The sequence below is a fragment of the Triturus cristatus genome, chromosome 8, assembly GCF_964204655.1.
Source record: "Triturus cristatus chromosome 8, aTriCri1.1, whole genome shotgun sequence".
NCBI lineage: Eukaryota > Metazoa > Chordata > Amphibia > Caudata > Salamandridae > Triturus > Triturus cristatus.
The window spans coordinates 1,665,041,988-1,665,065,718 of NC_140591.1; the positions used below are offsets into that span (position 1 = coordinate 1,665,041,988).

Sequence of the window (23,731 nt, forward strand, 5' to 3'; positions counted from 1 at the left end):
CAGCGAGACATTTGCGGATCTGTGTTGTCCAAGACATTTTATCTGAAGTGGTGTCACCAGATAAATCCCCTTAGAAGGAGGCAAGCCATCGACACCCTGCGGATCTGTCATCCAAGAAATGTTATCTGAAGTGGTGTTACCAGATAAACCCCCTTAGAAGGATGAAAGCCATTGACACCCTTTGGATCTGTGTCGTCCAAGACATTTTATCTGAAGTGGTGTCACCAGATAAACACCCTTAGAAGGATAAAAGCCATAGAAACCCTGCAGTTCTGTGTCGTCCAAGACATTTTATCTGAAGTGGTGTTACCAGATAAACCCCCTTAGAAGGATGAAAGCCATAGAAACCCTGTGGATCTGTGTCGTCCAAGACATTTTATCTGAAGTGGTGTTACCAGATAAACCCTCTTAGAAGGATGAAAGCCATCGAGACCCTGCGGATCTGTGTTGTCCAAGACATTTTATCTGAAGTGTTGTTACCAGATAAACCCCCTTAGAAGGATGAAAGCCATCAACACCCTGCGGATCTGTCATCCAAGGCATTTTATTTGAAGTGGTGTTACCAGATAAACCCCCTTAGAAGGATGAAAGCCATCAAGTCCCTGCGGATCTGTGTTGTCCAAGAAATTTTATCTGAGGTGTTGTTACCAGATAAACCACTTTAAAGGAATGAAAGTCATCGAAACCCAGCGGATCTGTCATCTAAGACATTTTATCTGAATTGGTGTCACCAGATAAACCCCCTTAGAAGGATGAAAGCCATCAAGACCCTGCGGATCTGTGTCATCCAAGACATTTTATCTGAAGTGGTGTTACCAGATAAACCGCCTTAGAAGGATGAAAGCCATCAACACCCTGCGGATCTGTGTCATCCAAGACATTTTATCTGAAGTGTTGTTACCAGACAAACCCCCTTAGAAGGATGAAAGCCATCGACACCCTGCGGATCTGTGTCGTCCAGACATTTTATCTGAAGTGGTGTTACCAGATAAACGCCCTTAGAAGGGTGAAAGCCATTGACACCCTCCAGATGTGTGTCATCCAAGACGTTTCATCTGAAATGGTGTTAATAGATAAACCCGCTTAGAAGGATGAAAGCCATCAACACCCTGCATATCTGTGCCATCCAAGACATTTTATCTTAAGTGTTGTCACCAGGTAAACACACTTAGAAGGAAGGAAGGTATTGACATCCCTTGGAGCTGTGTCATCCAAGAAACGCTATATGAAGTGCTGTTACCAGATACAGCCTCACCATGAGGAAGGAAGTGCCCAGCAGCTTTTGCAACACTTTATATGAAGTAGTTTTGCACGGTAGAACTAGAAAAGCGCGGAAAGTCTGCGGAGGAGGAAGCCCAGTTAAATTACATGAAGCTCTGTTACCAGGAAAACATCCGTCATGAAGGAGAAAGTCGGCCACAACTTGTGAGCTTGCCACCCTAGACAAGTTTCCGTTTTCCTGAACATTACCCCCTCTACTTTCTCTCCTTCAATGTGTACTTGTGCCTTGGTGGATAAGAACCTACCACACCCCATAATCTAGCCTCATTGTGAAAGATCATAATTTGGGGCTCCCACACAGGTGCAGCCCGTGCAGGTAAGAGCGGTGGGGCCAGGTTGGGGGGTATTCGACAGACGACCACGAGGGAAAATGAAATAAATAATACATTTCCCTCATCGTTGTCTGGCAAAATCTCTCCAACCGGCCCTACCGCCCCCACCGCTCTTACCTGCATGGGCCGCTGCTGCTCCTACACACTGTTCATTCGATAGTGTGAGAGAGAAGGGTCGTATTCGCACCACGCAAATGTGGCGAAAACTTGAAACTTCGAGATGTCCACTTGGATGAATATTTATTGCAATCTGAGCCTTCAAATCATTAATTCAGCAACATATCAAGGACAGTAAAGCAGATTTGCCACATACTAAAGACAGAGAAAACTTAGTTTTGCAAACCGTAAAAGTTTATTCACAAATTAGTAAAGATACAATCTCAACTCGAACCAGTTAATCATAAATCGATAATCACTTGAAAACAGCATATGTGAATATAATCAATGCAGGTCAAATAGCAAATGGTCTGAGTCACACAATTAAAACATGAAATCACATCTAAAGATAGATTGCACAAGCCTTACAGAGTAAAAACCACTCAAATCTGGCCTTAGACAAATCAGACAAAGTGAGGACTACTTCTCACCTGACTCCTCTCCTTCCCAGGGGCAAAGAGCTAATATGGTACAAAAAAATACATCTTCGCATAAAGCTTAAACTACAATATTTCAAATGAATAACTTTGGAGTAGCGCACAGTGCCTGGAGGTTGAGAAAGATTATGCACAGCAAACAAGAATGCAACATTTCATAAATGGAGGCCGTCATTTTGAGATCTATGATAACTCATGCTTAATAAATATGACTATACTCTATTGTTAATCAAATATATAGAATCACTCAATATAATCAATATATCAAGTGCAGCTACGTATGCTATGAATATATGTGTTATATTTTAGCATCTTATTATATACAATCAAACAAGTAGTGACCCTGCATCACCACAGTGCTAAGTTTCTCTCCTGCAAGTTCCTTCTACTCAAATACTATAGCATTGCCTAAGCAAATAACTTTCTCAATACTGGTTGGGATCACTGGGATGTGTGGGCCAGGAAAACGCATTGTGAGCAACACTGATGCACTTGTCAGTAAGATTACCTTAAGGTGGACATGAGCATTTGTTTTTGTAAGAAAGTCATTTGCAACATGGGATGGATACTGCCCACAGAGTACAATCCTGTTCGGCCTTCATCTGCTGTTCTTTCCGACACTGCGTATAGTGAGTATACAAGGTTTCCTACCACAGCAGCTCCATTTCTGGCCTGTCTAGATATCTGCATGTAGGCAGTGACTATTGCCTTGAATACTGAGTAGAATACCTTCCCAGGCTCTTCTCTGAGGCGAGAAACATTAATCAGGCATATTCCTTTTGAAATCCCTACACACAAGTATTAGTTTGACCACAGAATAACACCTAGGGCCAGAACTCTGCATAACACATTACCACAGATCAATAATTGCCCTACAGTTATCATTTGTAAGCTCTGCGATCCCCTTGTTTTTAGATCTTAGTTATGGACAACTGTAGCTGTCTATCCACACCTTTTGTTTAATATGATAGTAGTGTTAAAGTCAAGGTTATGCAGAATGTTTCACTTTTCAGCTCGCTTGGTACAAGGATTGCAACAACAGTTTTTTTAATACTATCTGAGTCTGATTCACAAACATAAACGTACAATTTTGTGCAAGTTTATGGTGGTTTGCTATGTGCAAAGGTATTTTAGAAGTAGTATCTTTATGACTGTGGAGTGTCCACTCATAGAAAGATGAGGCAGTTCTATTGTTTTATGTGTTGAGTCTCCGTAGTTGTGAAAAACAAAAGTGTAAGTTTACCTTTGTGAATCAGGCCCCACATATTTTGCTTCAAATTTTTATAGGATGCAATAAAAATGAATATCCAAAGATTAATTGATGACTATCTCTTACATTAGTTATTCTCATTCAATTTTATCAATGATTAATTTTCCTTTGACTTTGTCTATTAGATGTGCTCTGATGTTCTGGTTTGGCTTCAACAAAATGATGTAACACTTTGGGAAGAATATACATCCAAGCAGTCCAGCACCGGAGCAAAGGATGGCAAACACCTCAACAGTCACCATGTATTTCCCACGTGTGCTCAGGTACGCCGGAATGAAGGAGATCCACACACTGACAAACACCACCATACTAAAGGTGATCAGCTTGGCCTCGTTGAAGCTTCCAGGGAGATTCCTTGAGAGAAAGGCCACTATAAAGCTGACTGTGGCCAGGAGGCCCATGTATCCCAGCATGCAGTAGAAGAAGATGGTATCCCCTTCGTTACACTCAAGAATGATCTTACCTGTATTAGATTTGATATTTAGTTCTGGAAAGGGAGAGTAACTAAAACTCCAGATAAGACAGATAATAATTTGAACAAGAGAACAGGATGCCACAATACATTTTGGTGTCTTTGATCCAATCCATTTTCTTGTGTAGCTGCTGGGATTTGTTGCATGAAAGGCAATAACAACAATTATAGTTTTAGCCAGAACACAGGAGACACTGATGGAAAAAATGATGCCAAAGACAGTCTGTCGCAGCATGCAGGTGAGCTTACTAGGATGACCAATGAAGATGAAGGAGCAGAGGAAGCAGCACATGAGAGCAAGGAGGAGAATGTAGCTGAGCTCACGATTGTTGGCTGTGACAATGGGAGTGTCTCTATATTTGATAAAGACACACAAGACAGAAGCAGCAAGCAGTGTCATTGTGGTGGCTGAGATGGTGATTGTTAGTCCTAATGGCTCTTCGTATGAGAGGAACTCAATCACTTTTGGAATGCATTGATCACGTCTCTCATTGGACCATTGATCATCAGGACATTTACGACATTCAGTGGAATCTGAAAAATAACTCGAAATAATTAGGACTATTTTTTTCTTTTTATTGTAAACAATACATAAGAAATATTGATCATGTCAAAGATAACACGAGCACTTTGTTAAAAGGAAAGACTATTATGTTCATATGCCATATCCCTCTGCCCTAGGAAATCTTTTCTGTGGTCCAGATGCTCATCAGGATGTTGGTATCAGGCAGTGGCCTATGGACACTTTAGACCCAATTTGGATTTTGGCAGAGAGGGTACTCTGTCATAACGGTGACACAGTACCCTCCCAACTAACCTAAATGTTTGCCCTCATCATTTAGAGGTGGGTGCACTCTCAGTATGTTGACAGCAGAGACTAATCCGATGAAGAAAAACACCAGTGGTGCTGAAATAATTTTCAGAGTGGGGGTGCTGTCATTAATATTACATAACTGAAGCCATACGGATTGAAAACAATCCAAGCGTCATTCAAATAACTAGTGTAGCAAATGCATTTAGCCAGAGAGTAGTAAGGGTGAAGATTCTTTCTTTAGGTACAAGTAATTCTGATTTAAAGCGGTCCTTCCTTGCAAAAGATACAACAGCCCAATAGGGGATAAACATGGAACTCTGAATTAAAGAAGCTCCTCAGAAAACAAAGAAACAGGGAACCTTTCTATATCAATGTGAAGCTCTTTATCTTCCACAAGAAGAATTAAATAACAAGATATGAAATTGTGTCATGACCTGCCAGTGGCAAAACATCCCAGAATAAGAAAAATGAAGGAATGAATAAAAAAACACACTTCTGGTGGCTCAGCACGACCAATGCAATTTATGAATATGTACAAGAACGTTCAGTGTGTCCAGGCTAACAGCTTAGTCATGAAACCAACAGGGTAATTACATTATATGTCTCACCCAAAACAATTGTGGCCCATGATTTCTGCTGACTTTATAGTAGAACAAACTCTGTCTCCAGATTGCAGCACAATGCTGGTGGTAGATCCCGTCACTAAATTGGGTCAATTAACTTCCATGAAAGGACTACCATCAAAGGTTGAATTGATGTAATCCTTTTGGATAATGTACTCATAGTTAATAGATTACCAGACATTGTTATCACAGACAGTGGTACACAATTCAATGGCACACTTTGAGGGTGAATTAACAAAGAGTACCACAACCATACATCTCCTAACCACTACCTACCATTATTAGACAGATGGTGAGACAGAGAGTTTGAATCAGTCCAAAGAGCAATATGTGTGGTGACATTTGAGGGATCATCAGATGGACTGGAGCAAGCAATCTCACTTGCTGAATTTGCTCATAATAACTCCTTATTCTTCAATGGGCACTTAACCATTTTAATTTTTCTTTGGGATACATTTACATAGCATTCCTTTGACCAATTCTCCCACCTCAATATCCTCTGTATGACACATCTTAACACTAATAAGAGCCATCAGTCAGTCGGCAATCTCGTAAAGGCCAAAGGACATTATATGAATTAGACATACAAATATTGAAGGCTAACACCTTCCTATAAGACGCTGCTCTTTACTAAACATTTGAACTTTGTAGGTTCTCATCCCATGTACGCTTTCAGGTGTAAAGGCCCTTTTATGATTAAGTGTTTAGTAGGCTCTGCTCATGTATACCTTCAAGTGCTGGCTTCCATGTATCTCACACTAATCCTGCAGTATCTCACACAGGAAATATTCCTTCCCTGTTTATGACAGATAGTTCCCAATGAGTGGAGGTTATGGAAGACCGATGTTTGGAGGTCATTCTTTTAATCAGAGCTGAATTCATAGGCATTCACTTCTGATTTCGAGGGCTGAACTCCTGGGGTGTGTAGGGAAACTGGAGTACAGATCATCCTCCTGCACAAAAGCAGGTGACTGGCAGTACTCCACTTGTTTCTGCATTTTTTGCAGTTGATTAGTTTGTAAACCAGTTTTCTCATCCCTGCACTTTTGATCTACTATTTCTTTTAGGTTTCCTCCCCATATTTCCTGAATTTACATTGATTGGATATGTTTGTGGACATGCTTTTCTGAAATCTTTGAAAAGAAATCAGAGATCTGTGAAGCAAGGTCCCAATTGCAGCAACATCATATGATGAGTGCCTAACAATGTCTGTGGGCCATGAGGGAAGTTATATCCAGAAATCTAAGATGTCTTCTGTCTCTCCTAAATATGCAAAAGTGGTCTTGACTTGCTGAAGTTCATTTTCTGAGTGATGCAAAGTAGTGCATTCTCCACTCTCTCATAGTCTCTTTCCTGAAGGCAGGAAGGCTCCAAGATGGCTACTAGTCTTCCCTTCCCTAAAAGAAAATTAGCACTACTGGCTTTGCAGTATCACTCCCCCAAACTAAGTGGTAATCACCGTCTCTTGCCCCACTTCCTCACAGATATCTTCCCCCTTTTCTCTAGATATACCTTCAGACTCATTATGTTTTGTGGTCTTTTCTAAAGAATACTGAGCGGTTGCTATGTGAAAGACCTGAGCCAATATTCAGCACCTGTCCTTAACCAATGCCACTTGTATCTCTCGTTACCCCATTTTCCCCTGGTTTCTAATTGAGATGTTTACCTGTATTGTCTTGATTGAAAGAGGAGAAAAGGTAGACCTCCATCCAATTCCTGACAATACGTACCTCTTTGAATGAGGTGTTCTTAGGCCTTGGCGGAGCGGAGGGCCATATGCCTGGTATACATTAGGGCCTAAGTTTGTCAAGCCACAATCTACAAACACATAATCATTTCTGTATCAGAAACAGTAACAAGTGGAAGGGAAGGCTAAATTGTGCCATACATAAGACTTACATGAGTATCATGGAGAGGCTGTAGTGTTACAGCCAGAGCTGTAGACTTTGGAGCTAGGGAACCAAGCTTGATTTTCACACCTGCTCAACATCTTCAAATTCTTAGTAAATTACTTAGTTCTAGATTTACTATCTTTTTGTGTTGGGGTGCCTCACTTTTGTGGTTCATCCCTGCTGCAAAATAAGTACAAAGTAACGCATGGCGCCGCCTTGGGTAACTTTGTCTCAAGAAGGTGTACCATGAGTGGAGCATTGACCGCTCACATGCTTCCACCCATGTTTTTTTTGGTGAACCTACCTGATTCACCTGAGAAGCATAGAGAGGTGAATTATCTTTATTTTTCCTCATTACTTCCTCTTTCCATTTGTGCTGCATTCTGCAGCACTCATGGAAAAAGGAATATGTCCAAGTGGAGTGTTTGTGTGCATTAAGGTTTCCCTTCCTCTACAAAAATATTCCTGTCTCTAACGCAGGCACCCTTGAACTATGCCTACATGTAGCTGCATTAGTGCTAGGCAGGGCACAGTGCAAGCAAAGAGCAGAAATGCTTCAAATGTTTGTAAATGTGAATCATTTGTTTTTAGCAATACAGTGCAGCAAGTTCCCTTGCTGTGCCACACTGCATGCAGTAATAATAAATATGGCCCTCTATCTCTTTTGTAATGTAACTGTTGCACATCGCTCCAATACTTACAGGCCAATTTGGTGCTGCAAAAACATAAACAAAAACATGCAACACCTTTAAATGTGTGTAAAGATTGCCACACATTCTTACCACCTATCAAGATTTGCAGTCATACCTCAAATGTGGTACTACCATATTAAATTACAGAAATATTGTGCACAGATATAACTAAAAAAATGCTGGTGGCAACTTCACACACAAACGTTGAATACACTTGTGTTATGGTTTTATCTGCAAGTTATTCATTATCAATGGTAAACAACCCTAAACCTGTAGCTAACATACTACCTCTTACTCGTATTAATGTTATTTGCATTGAGTTACTATCCCTGGATTTACTATGGAATTGATATAAAAACAGGCAGAAAAATCAATTGTGCGCAGCATTCTATACGAAGGGTGTTCAAAGTGTACAGTCTTCAATGTGTACACATTTCCCTCCTCACTGTGTGTAATAGGTACTGTGTTATATGTGCTAAGTCTGCAAGGGATATAGACTCGGGTTTCCACATTGTTTGAAAGACATAGTTCTAAACAAGCACACTAATTTACTGCTATATTTTCATACTTTGCTGTCATTTTCTCTTCATTTTGTCTTGAAACTAAACTAAACTTATGAAGCATAATGAAATCCTTTTTATTATTTGTGACTGTGGTCATAGTGAAGCATCAATTCACCTTTGGATTTAATGTTGAGCAGTATATATAGATTCAGAAACAAAAATGGTGTTGGTATTTAGTGAGTTCAGTGGATCGGTGCCAACGGGCTCCTACTAGAGAGCACCCTAAGATGGCATATGGCAGAAAGTGTGCATACATTTAATATGGAGGTTGAAGAATATGGAGGTTGAACATACCGACTTCACTAGAGACCTCTCCTTGTGAGCAGGGAACACAGTCATAGCAGCATATTGGCTCCCCTTCTCTGGCAGCCTCACGGAAACCAGGGAGACAACTTTTACTGCAGGCTGATGAAGGAACCTGCAGGGACAGCAGAAAAGAACACTTAAATGCTAAATCTCACCAGGGGAGATTTACATGGTCACAACTAGTAAGGATGAACCAGTGCACAACATGCAACAGTTAAAGAGGTGACAGAGTGGGGACGTGGCTTGGACACCAGATACAATGGCTGTGTGATTGCAGAGCCTGCATTGGTGGTCTAATTCCTTGCCTATTTCAATGGCAGAAAGACTATTTTCTCCATGGTGCTATGTCAGGACCTTCTTACCTTCACCTTAGGAGCACTTTGATATTTTTCCTACTCGTTACCAAGCTTCAGCACATAATTACAATGTATCACTGATGAGTGCCTCCTTTTTGATATTCAGCGCTTTCGCAAGTTTTGGAATTATTACTTCTACCACATGAAAGTAATACTTGTTTAACAATAAGAATTTATATACCTATACTTTCAATTCCTCCAGCAAGGTCCTTAGATCTTTGGCTTCATTTTATTCTGTCCTCATACTCGCAGTATTTGGAGCACCATTTTGTCGTCTCTTCAGCTGTGCAGTGTTTTTTCACTGCACGTATTGACAACCACATCTTAATGTACTTAGTCCTATTTGCAGGCATATTCCTCTCAAAACAGACTCTCCTTACCTCTTTCTGTTATAATTTTACTTCTCCTTTAACTGCTACTTTATTTTTTGTCAGCGATTTGGTTGTGCCACATTTTTTCTCCCATTGCTATATTTTTCTTATGGATAGATCTCCGCCTAGTTAAACAATGGTTTATGGGGAGTATACATCAATGGAGGCCTCTAGATAATACATCATCTGGTTCGCTGCATTGTTATAACCTTTCTAAGTATTTGCAAAATAAACCATCTGTTCCATGGACAGAGGCACAATCTGACTCCCCTTCTAAGGTCATCTCTAAATCTCAAGTATCAGTCAAATCTGCACTAACTTCAGCACATAAACAACCAAATACAAATCCTCCATCTTCAGTTAAATCTCCTCCTCCCATCTGTATGGCACTGATACTGGAGGAGATACAGGCTCTGAAACCCTTTATGGGAGATATTACAAAAATATTACTCAGTTTTGAGGCAAAGTGATCTTATATGTACAAACACGTCTCGGGCTTGGAACAATGAGTGAGTGGTATTCAAGACACTACTTCCACAGTGCACTGGATGCAACCAGAATTAGGAATCTTGAAGAGGGACACAGAAGCTCTTGAGAATAGAAACCACAGAAATAATTTAAAAATGTTTGGTTTGCCAGAAAATGTGGAAGGATCTGACCCTCTTCAGGATTTCATAGCATTTCTGCCAAATGTTTTGAGCCTCAGCCCTTCACTTCTCTCAACATCGGACATGTTCAGAGACTAAGCTCTGGAACTACTTTAAACCTAGAGGTGTTATGATCCTCTTTCTGGAACATATTGATCTTCTCACAGTCCTCAATGTAGCAAAACTGAAGAAGGAAATTATATGATTTAGTCACAAATGTTATTTCTCGCAAGATATGGAAAACGTTACAACTGACAGATTAAGCAATTTCTAGATATACGACCACGGTTAAGGCCCATTAATGAAAGATTTGACCTCATTCACCCGTGCTGTTTTAAAGTATCAGAATAAAATGATGACATTTGATGATCCTGCAAAACGTAAGACCTTTCTCCATCAATGCAGAGAAGTCTAAATGGAAGAGATACATTCATAGCTTCCCTGTTCTACTTGTTATATTGTAATGGTTATACTTTCTTTGCATCTCATAAATTTTGATTGACATTAATTTTCTTTACAGTGGTCTCACTACGCAACAATGTCTATCCTAGATGTTATTACCGTTCAGAGTGTCCCTATGTCCATCTTGCTTTTTTGTGGTTTCCTCCACTCCACCTGTCCTTTCACTTCTTTTCATATTTATTATGTACACGAATATACTCTCTATCATTTCAATGCTCCTTTTATTCAACAATCTGATGTCCATATAATTGTAAGCATTATCGTAGCATATGCATTTTACTGATTTTTAATTGAGAGTAATTTCATGGAATTTGAAAGGTCTGAATAACTCGATCAAATTTCACAGAGTTCTCTTACACCTATATAAACTACATTCAGATATTGCACTTTTACAGGAAGCACTTTTAACTGAATCTGAACCCCAAAACTTAAAATACATTAGGTGGGTTGTATCTGTTTCACTTCTACTCCACAGAAGAAAACAGCACACCAATACTAATTCAGAAATGCATAAATGTCAAAAAATTAGCACAGTCCATTGATACAGAGGGTAGATCGGTTACAATTGATCTTTTAATAGACAAACTTTTTAATGTGTATGGACCCTCCACAGTAAATCATTCTTTTTGGTCTGATATCACTAAGCAAATTTTTTAACATTACCAGAGAATACTTCATTATCGGCTGCAATTGGAATCATGATCCATTTATGGATAGAGCTTCTAAAGTTAGATCTCTTCAAACAAAAATGCATAAATCTTTCTGTTCTGCCATCTCCCAAAAACTATTAATAGACATGTGGCGAGTTAAATATACCTGCTATTCCCCACCATACTATACATAATTCAGAATTGATTACTTATTTACATCTAAATCTCTGGGTCAAAATCTTCTCAACTCTGAAATTGGCTCTATATTGATTCCTGATCATGCTCCCACTGTTGCATATTTTGACTTATTGCTCATTCCATCTCGCCCACTGAGATGGAGATGTAATAATTCTTTGCTTCTGGACTCTTTCTTCAACAGGCAATTTAGGAATTTTGTAACGGAAGTTTTAATTTTTAATACCCCTCAATAAACTTATTTACCTATTCTCTAGAAAACTTATAAAGCATCAGCAAGATGATTTATCATCTACTTTAGCTGCAAAAAGAATGAGGATGACAAAAAAATCCAAATTTGGAATACGCTTTTTATACCTCCACATCACAAATTTTCTTTCATGAACTGATACAAGCCAAATTTCCTTTTAAACATTTAACTACTCAACAAGCTTCCTCTTCCCTTTTAAGTCAAAGTGGTAGATATTATCAGGGCCAGGACAAAACAGGAAAACCTTTGGCCAATTACTTAAAAGTCAAACATGAACAGAAAATAATTGAATCTATTACAATGTCTCAAGGCCAACTAGTATCCTTAAACCCCCTGAATACAATATCTCGATCCAGCAAATTAATGCTTATTTGAATTTCACCCCAAAACCTAAGTTGGAACATGTAAAGTTTTCCAAACTAGAAAGCAATATATTTCTTAGAGATATCACAGCAGCTATCAAACAGTTAACACCTGATGCCAGGGCCAGACAGATTTATACTTGAATACTACTCTATTTTATCTACACTTTTATTTCCTTGGCTTCTCAAACTCTACCAATATTTGCTCATTCCCAGGATGCCACAGGTACTTTATCCCAAGGAAAATCAGAATTTACAGCTACATAGGAATTATCGCCTTGTATCCTTGGTAAATGAGGATTATAACATTTTTGCCAAAATTCTAGCACTTTGTTTAGAGCCCCGTTTATCTCAAATCATTGGTCCGGAACACGTTGAAATTTGTAAAGGGTCACTTTCCTTCTGATAATACTGCCTTTTCAATGTCCTTGGTAAGGCCTCAAACATTTTCATGAACCAGCTACCATTGCTCTAGATGATGAAAATGCTTTTGACCATGTTGTTTGCAATTTATGTTGACTTGCTTTTTCCGCAGAGGTTTGCAGATTTGCCAATGTCTCCAGACAGATTTTAAACCTTGATAAATATGAGCAGGACCACTGATTCATTGTCATGAAGAAACTGGACCAGAATCACCGACGACCAGCTAGCCTCATCACTCAGCAACTCCACTCCAACCATCGCAGAAAACGACAACCCCAACACCACAGCCCGAACCCTGCACAGATGGATCCCCGACAGCACCAACACCATAGCCCACCTCAAGAAAAACAACAACACCGGCGCCAAGAAAGCCAGATGGTTTACCACCGAACTTCGAGAGTCCAGACGCACTTGCCGCCACCTCGAAAAGGCCTGGAGGAACACCAAATCCACAGAAGCCTACAACAACTTCAGAGCCGCCACCAACGCCCACCACCAACTCATCAGAAAAACAAGGAAAAAAGCGATTGAAGACAGAATCTCCACTCACGCACACAACAGCAAAGAACTCTTCAACATCATCAAGGAGTTCGCCCAACCCACCACCGAGTCCACTGACATCCCTCCCTCACAAGGCCTCTGCGACAAACTCAGCACCTTTTTCCACCACAAAATCAAGAGCATCTATGACAATTTCGATGACACACTGAACCCTCACCTTCCACCCCCGGACCCCCTGAAGCCAGCGAACGACAACTGGACAGCCCTCACCACCAAAGACACACTGAAGACGATGATGTCAATCCACTCTGGGGCCCCCACGGACCCCTGCCCCCAACACATTTTCAAAAGAGCCGCCGACACCATCGCACCCATGCTCTGCCACACCATCAATCACTCCCTGGCAACCGCCATGTTCCCCGACGACTGGAAACACGCCGTGGTCTACTCCCTCCTGAAGAAATCCTCGGCAGACCGCACTGACCGTTGAAACTTCAGACCCTGGCGTGGGAGATCGAGCTCCATTCAGATCATGCTCCCCTCATTTGTTGTGTTTAATTTCCATGATTCCCTTACACCTAACCCTTCATTTGTTTAAAAACTTGACTTCGCATTTTCTTTGGAGCAATAAGCCTCCTCAAATCATTAACAACAATGTGGTGTTAACTTTCCTAATTTCCAAACATGTCACGATTAAAGTTGCCTTAAACAAGGTACGAACTGGCTTAACGCTGATATTATTTTTTCCAACCCATTATGGCTGTTTCTTTAACAATCATTTATTTCTTCCTTTTCTTTTCCAGATTTGTTATCCTTTTCTACCAAACCCACCTCTTTCCCATCCATCGATTGCACATTCATATAAACTTTTCCAACACCTTCTTATCCCTTAACATTTGCATAAAACAAACGTTATAAACTCTTCTATGTAGTGTAATACACACCTCAAACTTAAAAATAGAACTTTATGTTTGAAATCTTGGAGGGATAAGGGATTCAATTTGATTTCTCACTTAATTGATAACCATATGCCCATCTCATTCCCCACAACGCAATCACTTTTCCATCTCATGCCCTCCTTTGCTCACAAATTTACAACACTCACACTCAACCAGCAAAGTCAATATCTTTGCAAGACAACAATGTACCTTGCTGGTTTCATGATCAAACAGTTAACTTGGACACACTGAACAAAATTGTATTTCCTTATTGAAAAGCAGCCCTAAGGCATCTGTCATATATTATATGTAAATACTTTACCTCTCCCCCTCAAATTCACCAGAAATCTAATCGTGAACTACAACGGTGATAAGATTTACTAGTGGATTGGTCCACTCGCTGTTGGGATCGGATTTGGACTAAAATCCATAAACCTTTGACAGCTGCTAACACTACACAAACGGGATAATACAATACGGACCCCTATCGCTCCAGTGTCATTTTTGAATTGGAAAGTTGTCTTGCACAGCGATTGCTGGTCATGGAATGCACCTCACTGAGACTTGAGGCAAATGCTGTTTGTTTGCCCTCATAGTCACGATTTCTGGTTACAGGTCTGAAAACAAATGACTGTACTGTTTTAAGCTACTGTTCCTTTCTCACACAAAATACATTTTTAGGTAGCGTTTGCTACGATTGGGAGCGATATCCAGCCACACCTCATTTATTAGATCTCTTATTGGCTGTGGCATTCGACCAGACATCATCACACTGGAAGAACGTGTGAGTGTGTGGAGGGTGACGCTATGCCACGTGCTTTAATCACGAGGTACAGCCGATGTACATCCTCTGGCATTGGCGCTCACGTGAGAATGCACATCCTCGCCTTTAACACTATTTCCTGATCACTCTAGTGCATGTGATACAATGTCAGCTATTATTGCTGAAAAGGTTTCAAAACCTCCTGGAATATTTATATTTTCGACGTCTTTTGTGTGCGATGTTCTTCCACTTGGTAATGTTTATTTTCACGAATACAATTTTACTTCATTACTATTTTCGAACTATCTGGAAACTTGTATATTTTTTTATGTGTCTCCTCCTCCTCTCTCTCCTTTCTTTCCTTCATATCATTATGCTTTCTGATAGGATAAATGCTCATGCTTCATTACTTTCACTTAGAATTCTATCTCATTTTATGAATGTGAATAACTTTACATACACTTGTACTTTTCATTTCTTTGCTATTCCTTTTATGTTACCAATTCCTGTTTCTGTTTTCAATAAGGTATATTTAAATAGTAAAAATGTGACTGAGTGAGCAAAGTATAAGATTACAGAGAGGAAACGAGCCGTAGAACAAAGAGAGACACTCAATGCTATGTACCACAAAAGCAACTAGCATAATGGAAGAATGGAAGGCCAGACTGGCACACCGCAAGGACTGGAGGAATGGCAGGCCATACACAGATACCATATGGAGTGCAAGAATGGAAGGCCAGACTGGCACACCGCAAGGACTGGAGGAATGGCAGGCCATACACAAATACCATATGGAGTGCAAGAATGGAAGGCCAGACTTACACACCGCAAGGACTGGAGGACTGGCAGGCCATACACAAATACCATATGGAGTGCAAGAATGGAAGGCCAGACTGACACACCGCAAGGACTGGAGGACTGGCAGGCCATACACAAATACCATATGGAGTGCAAGAATGGAAGGCCAGACTGACACACCGCAAGGACTGGAGGACTGGCAGGCCATACACAGATACCATATGGAGTGAAAGAATGGAAGGCCAGACTGGCGCACCGCAAGGACTGGAGGAATGCCAGGCCATACACAAATACCATATGGAGTGCAAGAATGGAAGGCCAGACTGACACACCGCAAGGACTGGAGGACTGGCAGGCCATACACAAATACCATATGGAGTGCAAGAATGGAACGGCAGACTGACACACCGCAAGGACTGGAGGACTGGCAGGCCATACACAGATACCATATGGAGTGCAAGAATGGAAGGCCAGACTGGCGCACCGCAAGGACTGGAGGAATGGCAGGCCATACACAAATACCATATGGAGTGCAAGAATGGAAGGCCAGACTGACACACCGCAAGGACTGGAGGACTGGCAGGCCATACACAAATACCATATGGAGTGCAAGAATGGAACGGCAGACTGACACACCGCAAGGACTGGAGGACTGGCAGGCCACACACAGATACCATATGGAGTGCAAGAATGGAAGGCCAGACTGGCGCACCGCAAGGACTGGAGGAATGGCAGGCCATACACAGATACCATATGGAGTGCAAGAATGGAAGGCCAGACTGGCGCACCGCAAGGACTGGAGGACTGGCAGGCCATACACAAATACCATATGGAGTGCAAGAATGGAAGGCCAGACTGACACACCGCAAGGACTGGAGGACTGGCAGGCCATACACAAATACCATATGGAGTGCAAGAATGGAAGGCCAGACTGGCGCACCGCAAGGACTGGAGGACTGGCAGGCCATACACAAATACCATATGGAGTGCAAGAATGGAAGGCCAGACTGACACACCGCAAGGACTGGAGGACTGGCAGGCCATACACAAATACCATATGGAGTGCAAGAATGGAAGGCCAGACTGGCGCACCGCAAGGACTGGAGGACTGGCAGGCCATACACAAATACCATATGGAGTGCAAGAATGGAAGGCCAGACTGACACACCGCAAGGACTGGAGGACTGGCAGGCCATACACAAATACCATATGGAGTGCAAGAATGGAAGGCCAGACTGGCGCACCGCAAGGACTGGAGGAATGGCAGGCCATACACAGATACCATATGGAGTGCAAGAATGGAAGGCCAGACTGATACACCGCAAGGACTGGAGGACTGGCAGGCCATACACAGATACCATATGGAGTGAAAGAATGGAAGGCCAGACTGGCGCACCGCAAGGACTGGAGGACTGGCAGGCCATACACAGATACCATATGGAGTGAAAGAATGGAAGGCCAGACTGACACACCGCAAGGACTAGAGGAATGGAAAGCCAGATACAGATACCATATGGAGTGCAAGAATGGAAGTCGAGAAATGGACGCTTCAATAATTGAAGAAAAGAAAGGCCAGACAAGAACACCACAAGAACTAAGGGAATGCTAGCCATACATGGATGCCAGGCGAACTGGAGGAATGGCATGATATATATATATATACATGTCATAATGAGTAGAGGGCTAGATTTGGAGGCCTTAAGGACTGGAGGAATGGAAGGCCAGATATAGATGCCACAAGACTGGAGGAATGACAGACATGGACGCCGCAAGCATTGGGCAGTTGGACGGACAGGCATACATGCCTCAAGGATAGGAGGAATGGAAGGACAAACATAGATGCCATAAGCATTAGGGATATAGGAGCCAGACATGGATGCCGCAGGGACTGGAGGAATGGAAGGCGAGATAGAGTAGCCACAGGGACTAGGGTGATGATAGCCAGACATGGATGCCACATTGATATGGGGAATAGAATGCCAGACATGGACACAACAATGACAGGGGGAATAGAAGGCCAAATATGAATGTCACAAAGACTGCCGAAATGGAAGGACAGGCATGGATGCTGTTGCACACAAACATAAGCTGTGCCAGAGAACAGTAAAGGTGGCTCTCGGGGGCAGCTGCAACAGGGTGTCATAGCAACACAATGTGATGCAAAAACAACACACCCCTTATAACAAAAAAACAAAGGAAGACGGAAAAAGAAAAAACAGAAATATTACAATCTGTCAATCAAAAGGGAAGAAGAAAGGCTAATGTGACCTGGGGGATGGTGCACCACAAAGTCACATAGTCACCCCAGCACAAACATATCTATATCTTGGGAGCTATGACAATGCATTCACATCTTGTCACACCATGTTCCTGCTCCCCCATTCTGTTTATTCACGCCAACCAGAACACTGGACCGCACAATTGTCTGATTACAACTAGCTGTATGACAATCACCATCCTAATTACAACTAACATCTGAATCAGAGGGATTGTGGTTCTGCTCCAATCTGCCGTGGCTGGTTCCATCTTCACTCCACCAGCAACAATGGTAAGGTCTCCCAACATTGGAATGCGGACCTTGATCCAACACACTGGTACATCTAGAAACTCTGGCTAAAATGCTGAACCTCACCATCACCCAACTTGGTGCCATTGGTGAGCAATTCAGCCACCATCGGGGAATGCGAGAACTTGCTCCCCCCCTTCCTCGACCGATTGTGAAGGACCACTTGTGCTCATTGACCATCTGTGGTAAATAATTTTCATTACCTGGACTTAATTTGATACGGAAACATAATAAAACAGCTCAGTAAAATGAGAGGCAGAATCCGTGGTATCAGAGGTTCGGAATGGGCTTTATTCCAATGAACGATTATAATCGGTTGCTCCAAGTTCCATCACCACGGAGGTTCAGGAAGTGAAGTACATACATTATTGACAAGAAATGACTTTTATAGTACATACATTACAATGAAGCGAATACAGTAGGCGTAACAATTGATAAGGAAAATGACGAATCATATGCGTAACCGTAAATGGGTGTAATAAGGAGTAAAAAGGAACATAATTGGTTATGATGTCATATATAGGTGGATCTATAAGATAATACTTGGCATAGATGCGCGCGCAGCAGTATGACGTGTGATTGACGTGCAACTAGGGGGTGAAGGGGACTTGACATTTAGTTTTACATGTGGAGACAAGAAGTCTGGGGGGTCAAGTCAACCTAATCCCAAATCATATCTAACATCCTATGTTTAAAGAACTATGTTATCCACAAAAGAAGGACTCTCGGACAGAATCTATTCTATACTGACTGTGCGTGCGTGTACAAGCGTCTAAGTGTCTATACTAAATGCGAGGGCGGAATCTTCCATAGTAACAGGACTATGAATTACTTGCATAAAGACAGAGAAGTCGGGCCTTTGCTTGGTGGCTGGCAGAATGTTTACTTAAACTACTAGACAGGAATGCATCGGGCAGGGAACGGAGCAGATAATTTCGAAGGTGAAATACAGTTCTTGGCAGGCAGCAAGCTAATGTCAGGCTTCGTGAGCCGCGCAGAGAATGAGACAAAGTTCATGGTCACAGATGCAGGCTCAGACTGGAGTTTTCAGAGGCAGAAGGCAAGAAGAGTTCGATGACAGAATCAGGGCCTACTTGCCTGAACTGTAAAATGGCATAAGTGAACCATATAAAGGCGGTGGCCTTTCGTACTTAGGAAGGGAATATCCGGCCTATTCATGGCGGATCTGACAGAGGACATGTTGACGGTGGACGCACATGTGTTTGCGTCTTCATAACTGGAACTGGAGGGAACATACATGTACTTGTAACATGCACATAGAACCGTTGGGGTCCAAGATAGGGGACATAACTGACCAGAAAAATCCATATTTCCACATTCCCTCCTTGTCCCCTACTTGCCCGTTAAGAGATATCAATCTTCATTAATCCATTGATCTGTTCATATAGCATCATTTGTTCTTCTTTCTTCTTCCGGGATCTTGAATGAAAATCTTGACGTGGAATGCACGATGTGGTACACAGACCACAAATCGCTGGTCCACATTGCAGGCATAAGCAGCAACTGAATAGTATGAGAAGGCCAATACCTAGGAAGGATAGGACTCTCCATCCCCAGGCTGATATCACGCTCCAAAACCAACCGGACCAAGTCCAGGTGCCTGGATTCTGGTGTATCTGGCTTACAATCTTATGAAGGCGGGTTATAGCTTTATATACAGATGGCGAATTTTCTGGTATGAATACGCAACAGCTTGATCCGATGACCCTACAAGCTCCGCCCCTATCAGCCAGGATGACGTCAAGGACAAGACGATTTTGAAGCACAACAATCCGCATAGCAGACTGCTCTTCTGTTAAATTGCCTAAGGCGGAAATAGTTTCATTCACTACTGCTTCAAGAGTTCTAGTTAATCTACGTATCAGCTTACTATTAGTAACAGTACCTATATAGGGAAAGATGCCTTTATTGAAATCGGTGTATTTTTCCCATGCTGTTTCAGTGTAATCGACAATCGGGAGATCTCTCCGCTCTCTATTGTGTACTAAATGAATATTTCTATAATAATCAGGAGGAGCTAGGAAAACAGGTGGCAAAAGAAATGCAATGTAGCAGGTACCATCCCAATCTAGAGGTAGACGCATATATGCAGTCTGACCACATATAAAGTAGGAGTGGCGATAAGCTCTAAATGAAGATTTACCTTGATCACTGAATTCTACTGTAGTAGTGCATTTACTATGGCCCATATGTATGGAACCAACTTTTCTCACACACAATTCACCTTTCGCTGGGAATACTGACATGGTTGGTAAAACTAGTTCAACTTCGGATTCGACATTTAGAACCATGAGATTAGGAGTAAAGTTACCTAATCCATATACTTCATTTTCTAGATCAGTTCCTGTTCTTTTGGGGCGACCCTCCTTGTCAGGGTAACAGACTTTGAATAAAACTAGGTTCAGATTTCCCCATACCCACTGGTCTTGGTAAACGGCTGTATCTGAGTCTATGGAATTGATTAAGCTAAACCATGCTCCACAGGAGCCATTATGTGTAAACGGATGTGGAAAGAAAGGCAAGACTCCTTCATAATTCTGATAGGGAGGGAGCCGGCCACACACCCAACAATTAGTTGCATTACTAGTCTGATGGGAATGATGTAACATACTAATGAAAGTGTTATTGCGCAGCGCAAGTCTATAAGACAATTCATGCGGGGGTAAGTCACTAAAAGAATGTTCAGCAGTAACATTGTAAACGTTTCTGGCAATAGGGCAATATATGTGCAACAATATACTTGCAGTAATTATTAAAAGACTTAAGAAAAACAAGATTAATAATGTCACTATGCAATGGCTACGCAGTGATTTACAATACGCCTGTCGTTTCATTATTTTTCGCGACTGTCCATGATTCAGGTCTAGGCGATACATGTCGGAGACAGATTCAACCGCTTCACCTAGGAGAGGACTTAAACAATCAAATCGTCCGACGGCCTGGGCCTTAATTTTAGATGATAGAGTTCAGAGTCACTTTTTTCCACAAAAGGAAGTTTTGAGTCAATGGGTGAAGACACACGAGGTGGGCTGTTTATATCTGAAGGAAGTCCATGAAATTTCTTGATATGACTTGAATGAATCCATCCTTTCCTGCCTTCAATCTTCACAGCTGTCCTTGTGGTTAGCAAGACCAACTTGGGTGTCTTCCACCTGGGCTCCAGCTGAGTCTTTCGGTCGAAATTCCTCACAAGGACGAGGTCCCCCGGGATTACGTCATGGGGTTTCACCTCAGTGTTGTCGGGAAAGGCTGCAGCTACCTGTGAACGACAAGATTGTAGTGCAGACATCAAGGAAGCCAAGTAATCTGTCAGCATATTACAGTCAATATCAGTTATTTTGCGTGGTATAGGCGTCCCCCACATATTTGGTGGTCTGCCGAAGATCACCTCATACGGGGATAGCCCTGTTCGAGAGTGTGCTACCATTCTTGTGTAAAAGAGTGCAACTGGTAATGCTACTACCCAGTCGACACCTTTCTCTCTGCATATTTTGGACAATCTAATTTTCAGAGTCTGATTATGTCTTTCTACGAGACCTGCTGCTTCGGGGTGTCGGACACAGTGGAATTTCCACTGATAACCTAACAAAAGTGAAACGTGTTTCATTAATTCGGATGAGAACGGCTGGCCGTTATCTGAGTGAACAACACGTGGTAAACCGTATCGTGGGAAGAATTCTCGAACTAGCTGTTTGGCAGTAGTCGGGGCAGTGTAATCTGAAACCGGGTATGCCTCCGTCCAGCGGGACAGAGCGCAGACAACTACGAGAACATATTTGAATCCTCTGCATCGTTCCATCTGGATATAATCCATCTGGAGGACTTCAAAAGGATGATCAGGAGGATGAAATCCACCCTGCTCTACGGGAACGCTTTTTCCTGGGTTGAACTGGCAACAGATCATGCAGGTACGGACCTTTTGTTTGGCTGCAGCTCGTAAATGCTTGTTGAACCAAATATGTTGAATGCTGTCTAGCATTGCTTTTTCTCCTAGATGGGCTGGACTATGGATAGTGTTAATAATGACTTGGACCATTGAATCAGGAAGGAACCACACGGACTTTTCTTTCATCATCCATCCTTGATCCGTTTGGATCCCTCCTAATTCAGTCCATTTCTTTATTTCTTCTGATGTAGCATGTGTCTGGATGTCAACTACGTCAAAAGTAGGATCTTTAACTGTCATACAATGTGTCAGCGTCGGAACTATTGTCTTTGTCATGTCGGATTTTTGAGTTTGAGCTGTCTGTTTAGCTGTTCTGTCAGCTAAATCATTGCCTTGAGAAATGATATCAGTAACTTTCGTATGTGCTTTGCATTTCATAATCGATATTGCAATCGGTAGATGTATCGCATCTAATAAGGCATGAATGAGGGGTCCGTGCTGAATGTGGGCACCGTGGGAAGTTAAATAACCTCTCTCTCGCCACAGCACGCCGAAGTCATGTACAACTCCGAATGCATAACGTGAATCAGTGTATATGTTGACTTTTTTATTTGTAGCTTGAATACAGGCTTGTGTCAGAGCGACGAGCTCTGCTGCTTGAGCGGACAAGGTATTTATACACTTGGTTTCAATAATTTCAGTGTCTGTGGTGACTGCGTAAGCGGCCACTAACTCCCCTGTACTTGTTCTCATACATGAACCATCTACATACAACGTCAGGTCTGGATCTGACAATGGGACATCGGTCAAATCTTGTCTGGGTTTCGTCGTGATAGTGATAACTTCAATACAGTCATGTGCTAGTGGGTCTGTTCCATTTACCGGTAAAAGTGTGGCAGGATTCAATGTGTTACAACGTCTGATTTCTATATGTGGCTGAAACAGTGTAAGTTCGTACCCTGTGAGTCGCGCTATAGTCAAGTGTTGTGTTTGCGTTCTATTTACAAGAACCTCTACTGCATGTGGTACTTGAACTGTCAATGGATGTCCTAACACTATGGCATCGCTTTGTCTGATTGCTAAAGCTGTCGCTGCCACTGATTTTAGGCATGCAGGCAAAGCCTGAGCTACTGGATCTAATGTACTAGAAAAATAAGCACATGGTTTGTGTGCTCCTGCTTGTTCCTGTGTGAGTACTGACAAGGCAGTACCTTCTCGTTCTGTAACAAAGAGTGTAAAATGTTTTCTGTAACATGGCGTTGCTAAAACAGGTGCTTGACATAAAGCTTTCTTTAGGCTTTCAAAAGCTTGTGTATGTTCCTGGGTCCAAGGGAGAACAGTCGATGTGGCTGCCTCCTGTGTTGTCAACTGAATGAGCGATTTTGCTAGAAATGCATACTGGGGAATCCACTGTCTACAATATGAAGTGAGGCCTATGAAAGCCCTCCCCTCCTTTTGTGTCTTGGGTATTGGCATGTTAGCTATTAACTGAATGCGGTCTGGTGTAAGCTGCCTTCCCTCCTTGGACAGCGAGTGTCCAAGATAAATAACTCGCTGGACACAGAATTGCAGCTTAGAAGGGGACACCTTGTGCCCCTTTTCTGCTAGAAATTGTAAAACTGTCAGTGATGCTTTTTCACATTCGGGTTCGCTCCGGGCGGTGATCAGCAGATCATCGACATATTGAAGCAAGGTGGTGTTAAC

The 23,731-nt window shown here is 42.0% G+C and overlaps 1 protein-coding gene across 1 annotated transcript in view; it reads right to left on the reverse strand.

The window, feature by feature from the left end:
* Positions 1–3,553: 3,553 nt before the first annotated feature.
* Positions 3,554–23,731, reverse strand: part of LOC146808522 (vomeronasal type-2 receptor 26-like) — a 67,277-nt gene continuing 47,099 nt past the window's right edge. Inside the window, exons 2-3 of the mRNA XM_085623975.1 lie at positions 8,827–8,950; positions 3,554–4,482 (exon numbers count right to left, since the gene is read on the reverse strand). Coding sequence (XP_085480101.1) covers positions 3,554–4,482; positions 8,827–8,950 — 1,053 coding nt within the window. The remainder of the gene's footprint in view (positions 4,483–8,826; positions 8,951–23,731) is intronic.